Source organism: Salvelinus alpinus, chromosome 8 (assembly GCF_045679555.1).
Source record: "Salvelinus alpinus chromosome 8, SLU_Salpinus.1, whole genome shotgun sequence".
NCBI lineage: Eukaryota > Metazoa > Chordata > Actinopteri > Salmoniformes > Salmonidae > Salvelinus > Salvelinus alpinus.
The window spans coordinates 70194283-70204050 of record NC_092093.1 but is presented as its reverse complement, the minus strand read 5'-3'; the positions used below and the strand labels follow the sequence as shown (position 1 = coordinate 70204050).

Below are 9768 nucleotides of genomic sequence, written 5' to 3'. Positions count from 1 at the left end.
TCACTCTGCCAAGTTAGCTGGCCACCCCGGCGTTCGGGGTACGCTTGCTTCTATTCGCCAGCGGTTTTGGTGGCCTACTCAGGAGCGGGACACGCGTCGTTTCGTGGCTGCTTGTTCGGACTGCGCGCAGACTAAGTCAGGTAACTCTCCTCCTGCCGGTCGTCTCAGACCGCTTCCCATTCCTTCTCGACCATGGTCTCACATCGCCTTAGACTTTATTACCGGTCTGCCTTCGTCTGCGGGGAAGACTGTGATTCTTACGGTTATCGATAGGTTCTCTAAGGCGGCACATTTCATTCCCCTCGCTAAGCTTCCTTCCGCTAAGGAGACGGCACAAATCATCATTGAGAATGTGTTCAGAATTCATGGCCTCCCGTTAGACGCCGTTTCAGACAGAGGTCCGCAATTCACGTCACAGTTTTGGAGGGAGTTCTGTCGTTTGATTGGTGCTTCCGTCAGTCTCTCTTCCGGGTTTCATCCCCAGTCTAACGGTCAAGCAGAAAGGGCCAATCAGTCGATTGGTCGCATTTTACGCAGCCTTTCGTTTCGAAACCCTGCGTCTTGGGCAGAACAGCTCCCCTGGGCTGAGTACGCTCACAACTCGCTTCCTTCGTCTGCTACCGGGCTGTCCCCGTTTCAGAGTAGTCTTGGCTACCAGCCTCCTCTGTTTTCGTCCCAGCTCGCCGAGTCCAGCGTTCCCTCCGCTCAGGCTTTTGTCCAACGTTGTGAGCGCACCTGGAGGAGGGTCAGGTCTGCACTTTGCCGTTACAGGGCGCAGACTGTGAGAGCCGCCAATAAGCGTAGGATTAAGAGTCCTAGGTATTGTCGCGGTCAGAGAGTGTGGCTTTCCACTCGTAACCTTCCCCTTACGACAGCTTCTCGCAAGTTGACTCCGCGGTTCATTGGTCCGTTCCGTGTCTCTCAGGTCGTCAATCCTGTCGCTGTGCGACTGCTTCTTCCGCAACATCTTCGTCGCGTCCACCCTGTCTTCCATGTCTCCTGTGTCAAGCCTTTTCTTCGCGCCCCCGTTCGTCTTCCCTCCCCCCCCCCCGTCCTTGTCTAGGGCGCTCCTATTTACAAGGTACGGAAGATCATGGACATGCGTTCTCGGGGACGTGGTCACCAGTACTTAGTGGATTGGGAGGGTTACGGTCCTGAGGAGAGGAGTTGGGTTCCATCTCGGGACGTGCTGGACCGTTCGTTGATCGATGATTTCCTTCGTTGCCGCCAGGGTTCCTCCTCGAGTGCGCCAGGAGGCGCTCGGTGAGTGGGGGGGTACTGTCATGTTTTGTCTTTGATCATGTCTTGTCCCTGTGCTTCCCTCTGCTGGTCTTATTAGGTTCTTTCTCTTTCTCTCTCTCTATCGTTCCGTTCATGCTCCCAGCTGTTTCTCATTCTCCCTACGACCTCATTTACTCTTTCACACCTGTCCCCTATTTTGCCCTCTGATTAGAGTCCCTATTTCTCCCTCTGTTTTCCGCTCCTGTCCTTGTCGGATTCTTGTTGGATGTTTGCAGTTCCTGTGTCTTGTTCCGCCCTGTCGTGTTCTTTTGCCTTCTTCAGATGCTGCGTGTGAGCAGGTGTCTATGTCAGCTACGGCCTGTGCCTTCCTGAAGCGACCTGCAGTCTGTGGTCGCGTCTCCAGTCGTTCCTCTCTATTGACGAGAGGATTTCAGTTTCCTGTTTTGGATTTCCATTGATTTATATCCAGGAGTATCATTATTTGTTTTATACTGGAATAAAGACTCTGTTACTATTACGTCGCTTTTGGGTCCTCATTCATCTGCATAACAGTTCCAAACGTCTTTGCCAATAACAGCAATTTTTCCGTTTTTCCCTCCCCACTCAAACCACTCCCAGACAGTCCTTGCAAAATTCTTGTTTGTGAATGTTTTTTGTTGTCGCTAAAAAGCTATTCTTTCCCATTTTAATGGAACTCTATTACAGTAATGTACTTAATTGTTACCCAGAAATGATTTGATATTGTTATAAAAACGGCTGCAGTGGACCTTAAATCTGCATCCAAATATCTGTTCAATAGAAATTGAGAAGATAAAATACACGCTCGCTGTCTTTATTGACATGGTCAGCTGTGGATGCTTCCTTTGGCTGAGGAATGACACCATGTTGGCTTATGACCAGGCATAGACCACTATCTAATCAACCTGGACTCGGGTAGACATAAAGATAAATTCGGGACACTCCAATTAGTATGATATTTTACGTTTCGTATGGTATGTATTAGTTTGTGGATGTCCATCATCCATTTTGTATATGTTACAAATTGCAATTCATACAATATGTTAAAAATTGCTATTTGTACAATATGTTACGAATTTGCTAAACTTATGAAATGTTACGAATTCGAATTTGTTGTGGGTAACATTAGTTACGTGGTTAAAGCTAACATTAGCCTGGTGGCTATGTTAGGGGTTAGGGTCAGGGTTGAAGGTTAGAGTTGATGTGGATATGAAGCTAGGGTTACGGTTAAAATTAGGGTTAGAGTTGAGCTGGAATGTGTACATAAAGCTAGGGTTATGGATTTTGATGAATTAGATCAGCCCGATCTCCCGGGTGGCGCAGTGGTCTAGGGTACTGCATCGCAGTGCTAGCTGCGCCACCAGAGTCTCTGGGTTCGCGCCCAGGCTCTGTCGCAGCCGGCCGCAACCGGGAGATCCGTGGGGCGACGCACAATTGGCATAGCGTCGTCCGGGTTAGGGAGGGTTTGGCCGGTAGGGATATCCTTGTCTCAGTATGTATAAAAAAATAAAAAAAAATAAAAAAATGTATGCACTCTACTGTAAGTCGCTCTGGATAAGAGCGTCTGCTCTTGGCCGGTAGGGATATCCTTGTCTCAGTATGTAAAAATGTAATAAAATGTATGCACTCTACTGTAAGTCGCTCTGGATAAGAGCGTCTGCTAAATGACTAAAATGTAAAATGTAATGTAAATGTCTCATAGACTAGACGTAAATCCGGAGCAGATAGTGTTAGCTATCTGTATAGCTCAAAGTATTTGGACAGTGACACATTTGTTGTTGTTTTAGCTCTGAGCTCCAGCACTTTGGATTTGAAATGATACTATTAGGTTAGTGCGCAGACTGACAGCTTTAATTTGAGGGTATTTTCATCCATATCAGGTGAACCGTTTAGAAAAAGTGCTGTCACCAAAAGTATTGGAACAATTTTACTTATATGGGTATTAAAGTAGTAAAAAGATAAGTATTTGGACCCATATTCATAGCACACAATGACTACATCAAGCGTGTGACTCTACACATTTGTTGGATGCATTTGCTGTTTGTTTTAGTTATGTTTCAGATTATTTTGTGCCCAATAGAAACAAATGGTAAATAATGTACTGTGTAATTTTGGAGTCACTTTTAGAGAAAGTTACAGACGCATAAATATCATAACCCCCCCAAAAATGCTAAGCTCCCCTGTTATTGTAATGGTGAGAGGTTAGCATGTCTTGGGGTTATGATATTTGTGCATCTGTGACTTTCTCACTCATCATTATTCACTATTCATTCATCATTATCTGTAATCATGGTAGCATCCACAATGTAGCAGTTTTTAGAAACCTATTCTTATTTACATATTTTTTTTTACTTAGCATGTTAGCTAACCTTAATCCAACTCCTCCTAACTCCTTAACCTTAAAATTTATTCAAAGTTTAGTCTTAGAAACACAGTGCATGAGAATTTAGCATGTGTTTCTGAAGGAAAAACTTAAACCATGTCAAGCTCTCAGATAACACAAAACACTGGGTGAGTTTTCCTTATTGCAGGTCATTTGGATCAGACTCTGTAAAACGCTGTAGGAAAACAACCCTGTTTGTTTTTTTTGTCTCTTTTTATCGGCATGAAATTGTGATAGTATCGTAAGGTTGGGTTGTGCCGTGGTGGATATCTTTGTGGGCTATACTCGGCCTTGTCTCAGGATGGTAAGTTGGTGGTTGAAGTTATCCCTCTAGTGGTGTGGGGGCTGTGCTTTGGCAAAGTGGGTGGGGTTATATCCTTCCTGTTTGGCCCTGTCCGGGGGTATCACTGTCTCCTGACCCCTCCTGTCTCAGCCTCCAGTATTTATGCTGCAGTAGTTTATGTGTCGGGGGGCTAGGGTCAGTTTGTTATATCTGGAGTACTTCTCCTGTCTTATCCGGTGTCCTGTGTGAATTTAAGTATGCTCTCTCTAATTCTCTCTTTCTTTCTCTCTCTCGGAGGACCTGAGCCCTAGGACCATGCCTCAGGACTACCTGGCATGATGACTCCTTGCTGTCCCCAGTCCACCTGGCCGTGCTGCTGCTCCAGTTTCAACTGTTCTGCCTGTGGCTATGGAACCCTGACCTGTTCACCGGACGTGCTACCTGTCCCAGACCTGCTGTTTTCAACTCTCTAGAGACAGCAGGAGCGGTAGAGATACTCTTAATGATCGCTATGAAAAGCCAACTGACATTTACTTCTGAGGTGCTGACTTGCTGCACCCTCGACAACTACTGTGATTATTATTATTTGACCATGCTGGTCATTTTGAACATTTGAACATCTTGGCCATGTTCTGTTATAATCTCCACCCGGCACAGCCAGAAGAGGACTGGCCACCCCTCATAGCCTGGTTCCTCTCTAGGTTTCTTCCTAGGTTTTGGCCTTTCTAGGGAGTTTTTCCTAGCCACCGTGCTTCTACACCTGCATTGCTTGCTGTTTGGGGTTTTAGGCTGGGTTTCTGTACAGCACTTTGAGATATCAGCTGATGTAAGAAGGGCTATATAAATACATTTGATTTGATTTGATAAGGTCACTAGTTACTTATTAAATATGGATATGTCTGAACGACTAACCCTGAGACACATCAGAAAGCTGAGTTCACGTCATAATATTGTGATTATAATCACAATCCCTTCTTACACCACTATAAATGTGTCTCTGTCCTTATCTGAGTCTCTGACTGTAGCCTATGTGTGACTTGAATGTATCTGTTACCTTAATGTAATGTAGCCTACATGTGTTACTTGAAAAATAACCCTAAACACAGCTCTGGGATATGTAATGGTCATATTTATTACTATACCTCTCCACTTCTTCCTCTTTCCCTTTACAGTTTTTATTTTTTTAAATAATAAAGTGATGATTTATTTATTGGTTAAAGAGGAAAATCCTCACATCACAGAATGGTGCTGTCCTCACACAGGGAAGAGCAGGAAGCCACTGAAGGTGTTGTGGTTATCATGGCTATCATGGAGACCCTGGTCTCCAGGGAGACGAAGGTAGACCACATCCCCCTTCTCCAGCTCTAGTGTCAACGCATTAGATATGTACTGCCAACCCCCAACTGTATTTCTTTCTACATTATATAGAACTCTTTGATTATTGTGAAACATCTCAATGCCCATGAGTTGTGGGTGGCGGGATGACATGGCCGTGAATCGGAAGAAGTAGACTCCTTTCACTGATGCTGTGAAGATGCCTGCATCAGAGGAGAAATAGAGTGATATCAGCACTGTCTGTCTCATGTTGCTGTAGCTGGAATGTTTTTAACAAATAAACTCAGCAAAAAAAGAAATGTCCCTTTTTCGGGACCCTGTCTTTCAAAGATAATTCGTAAAAATCCAAATAACTTCACAGATCTTAATTTGAAAGGGTTTAAACACTGTTTCCCATGCTTCTTCAATGAACCATAAACAATTAATGAACATGCACCTGTGGAACGGTCATTAAGACACTAACAGCTTACAGACGGTAGGCAATTAGGTCAAAGTTATGAAAACTTAGGACACTATAGAGGCCTTTCTACTGACACTGAAAAACACCAAAAGAAAGATGCCCAGGGTCCCTGCTCATCTGCAGGAACGTGCCTTAGGCATGCTGCAAGGAGGCATGAGGACTACAGATGTGGCCAGGGCAATAAATTGCAATGTCCGTACTGTGAGACGCCTAAGACAGCGCTACAGGGAGACAGGATGGACAGCTGATCATCCTCACAGTGGCAGACCACGTGTAACAACACCTGCACAGGATCGGTACATCCGAACATCACACCTACGGGACAGGTACCGGATGGCAACAACAACTGCCCGAGTTACACCAGGAACGCACAATCCCTCCATCAGTGCTCAGACTGTCTGCAATAGGCTAAGAGAGGTTGGACTGAGGGCTTGTAGGCCTGTTGTAAGGCAGGTCATCACCGGCAACTACGTCGCCTATGGGCACAAACCCACCGTCACTGGACCAGACAGCCGCGGTTTTGTCTCACCAGGGGTGATGGTCGGAATTGCGTTTATCGTTGAAGGAATGAGCGTTACACCGAGGCCTGTACTCTGGAGTGGGATCGATTTGGAGGTGGAGGGTCCGTCATGGTCTGGGGCGGTGTATCACAGCATCATCGGACTGAGCTTGTTGTCTTTGCAGGAAATCTCAATGCTGTGCGTTACAGGGAAGACATCCTCCTCCCTCATGTGGTACCCTTCCTGCAGGCTCATCCTGACATGACCCTCCAGCATGACAATGCCACCAGCCATACTGCTCGTTTTTGTGCGTGATTTCCTGCAAGACAGGAATGTCAGTGTTCTGCCATGGCCAGCGAAGAGCCCAGATCTCAATCCCATTGAGCACGTCTGGGACCTTTTGGATCGGAGGGTGAGAGCTAGGGCCATGAGGAGGAGATGCACTGCAGTACTTAATGCAGCTGGTGGCCACACCAGATACTGACTGTTACTTTTGATTTTGACCCCACCTTTGTTCAGGGACACATTATTCAATTTCTGTTAGTCACATGTCTGTGGAACTTGTTCAGTTTATGTCTCAGTTGTTGAATCTTGTTATGTTCATACAAATATTTACACATGTTAAGTTGACTGAAAATAAACGCAGTTGACAGTGAGAGGATGTTTCTTTTTTTGCTAAGTTTAGTATAATTAAGTAAGGGACTAGTAAACACAAATTACCACCAAACACAATAAGTATCAAACAAAACATTGTTATAACTAAAATAAAATCAGGGTGACAGATTAAATAACATAAAATATTTAATTTTAAAAAATTACCGTAGACATACAGTACTAGTCAAAAGTTTGGACATACTTAGAGGTGTGGGTTTTTCTTTATTTTTACTATTTTCTCCATTGTAGCATAATAGTGAAGACATAAACTATGAAATAACAAATATGGAATCATGTAGTAACCAAAATAGTATAAAACAATCTAAATATATTTCAGATTTTTCAAAGTAGCCACCCTTTGCCTCGATGACAGCTTTGCACTCTCTTGGCATTCTCTCTTCACCTGGAATGCTTTTCCAAGAGTGTGCAAAACTGTCATCAAGGCAAAGGGTGACTACTTTAAAGAATGTCAAATATAAAATATATTTTTATTTGTTTTATACTTTTTGGGTTACTACATGATTCCATATGTGTTATTTAATAGTTTTGAAGTCTTCACTATTATTCTACAATGTAGAAAATAGTAAAATATAGAATCCCTGGAATAAGTAGGTGTGTCCAAACTTTTGACTGGTACTGTACGTGTTTGGTATCATATAGCTAGTAGTTACAAAAGTAAACTCATTTAAAAGCTTGAAATGTAGAATTTGTCCCTCAGAATTATGTCCACTCTGAAAATCTAGTGTCTTATCATGATTTTCAAAGTAAAATATAAAACAAGTTAGTGAAGTAAAATTATATACAGCGATTACTGAGAAACATGCAGCAAAATCATCCCAGAAGAATTACATTAAATTGCATTCATAAAAAATTATGATGAGATGACTGACTCAATATTTGGCATTGTTGGATGAATGTTATGCAACATTCAAATGGATTTCCCTCTTGTTAGTTAGTACCTGTAATTGGGTTGTAGGCCTTGCCGATGTTGGTGATGACTCTACTGAAGATCAGTGTAGTAGCAGTACTGAATGGACCTACGTTTCCAGAGTCAGTCAAACCAGCAGAGAAGGCCACAGTTGGTCTGCCTGTGAAAAGGAGTTGATTATTTAAAAGGACAATCTGAGATTGAAATAACAACAAGGCAAATGCTTACTTATCCACCTGTATCAATCCAATTTACAAATGCCTGATATTTCTGACATGACCTGCTTTCTCTTTCTCCAGCTCTTCCACCTTGCTCTTCTGGAGCTGCAGTTCAGTCTTGGTGACGCTCAGCTCCTGTCTCTGTTCCACCACCATGTCTCTCAGCTCCTCCAGCTTAGACCAGATGTCAGGGGTCTTGTGGGCCATCTCTGTAGCTTCAGCCCATGCCCCAAACAGAGAAAACAGCAGCAGAGCTACAGCACCACTCATTCTGAAACGACACATCTTCTGAAATGATCTAGTCTTTGAGGCTAGATATTTACAGGATAAAAGTAGGAGCTATATCTGTGTGAAATATATTGTGTCTCTATGGAAAAAAGAGGGTTCTTAAATATCAGGGATTATTATTTGATTAGGATTACTGGTAGGATTCTTTATTTGTTTTTACTGGCAATGAGGTGAAGGTTTCTTGGGTCATTCACCAGTTGTTGTTACTGTATTTCGTCATACTTAATTTTGATAGTCCCCTAGATAGGGAGTGGGCGTACACATCACAGACAAACTAAAATGGTCCACCCACACAGACAGTGTGGTAAAGAACCAACGAGCCACTGCCTGTTCACACTGCTATCATCCAGAAGGCGAGGTCAGTACAGGTACATCAAAGCTGGGGCCGAGAGATTGAGAAACAGCTTCTATCTCAAGGCCATCAGACTGCTAAACAGCAATCATTAACTGAGAGAGTCTGCTGCCCACATTGAGAACCAATCACGGGACACTTTAATAAATGGATCACTAGTCACTTTAAACAATGCCACTTTAAATAATGGCACTTTAATAATGCTTAAATATCTTACATTACTCATTTCACATGTATATACTGTATTTTATACCATCTACTGCACCTTGCCTATGCCGCTCGCATTAACATCTGCTAACCATGTGACCAATAAGATTTGATTTGATATCTGTAAATGATCTACAGATGATCAAACTAAGAAGAAACTATGAACTGCAACTCTGTTGATATTCAACTGCTTGTTAGGGTTATGGCAAGGTCGAATTGGCCGTCTGCCAAATGGACTGGACTTTTTTTTAGGTGGTTGAGCCGGTCGAAATTGAAAAAAATGATATTATATACAATGTAGAGCTGGGTGATATGGAAAAAAATCCATATTGCGATAACAATAAATCGAACAATAAGTTTATTACATTAATGTGCATCACAGTTTTTTTATTATCATTTAATCTATTACTATTAGTTTGTTTGTAGTTTGTTTGTTAGCAAACTTATTTAATATCAAACTTCACTTTTCTCTAGCGTAGACTACTTATCGTAATGAACGACATAAGCAAAATGCTTGCAATAAGTGATCGGAATGGTTGGTGTTGATAATTTTTGTTTTATCGTCCTAGCTGTAGTTCAAAGTCAAACGCGCCATCAGTGAGCCAGCCTATATTCCTACTAAAGTTGTGAGGGACAGACAGCTAAATGAGCGGAGTGAATTATGGATGATGAGGACAAAGAACCTGATTCTGTGTGCAAAGACAGTTCAACTGCAGCCAAAGGAACAGAAGGCAATTCTGTCGAGGTTGAAAACAGAGAGACATACTGACAGAGATCTCTAGTTGGATGTAAAATGTTTTTGCATGGACATTGAGGGCTTCCACCATTTTAAAGTAGTCAACTGGGTGGGGATTTCTATGGATTGAGAATGATTAGCCAATGATCAGAGAATTATCTTAA

At 42.9% G+C, this 9768-nt stretch overlaps 1 protein-coding gene across 1 annotated transcript; it reads right to left on the bottom strand.

Moving 5' to 3' along the window:
• Positions 1-5117: 5117 nt before the first annotated feature.
• Positions 5118-8623, bottom strand: LOC139583622 (complement C1q tumor necrosis factor-related protein 3-like). The gene is made up of 3 exons (XM_071414896.1): positions 8084-8623; positions 7835-7963; positions 5118-5464 (listed from the first exon to the last, which is right to left on the bottom strand). The coding sequence occupies exons 1-3, from the start codon at positions 8304-8306 to the stop codon at positions 5181-5183; spliced, it is 636 nt and encodes a 211-aa protein (XP_071270997.1). The 5' UTR covers positions 8307-8623; the 3' UTR covers positions 5118-5180.
• Between the last annotated feature and the right edge of the window lie 1145 nt (positions 8624-9768).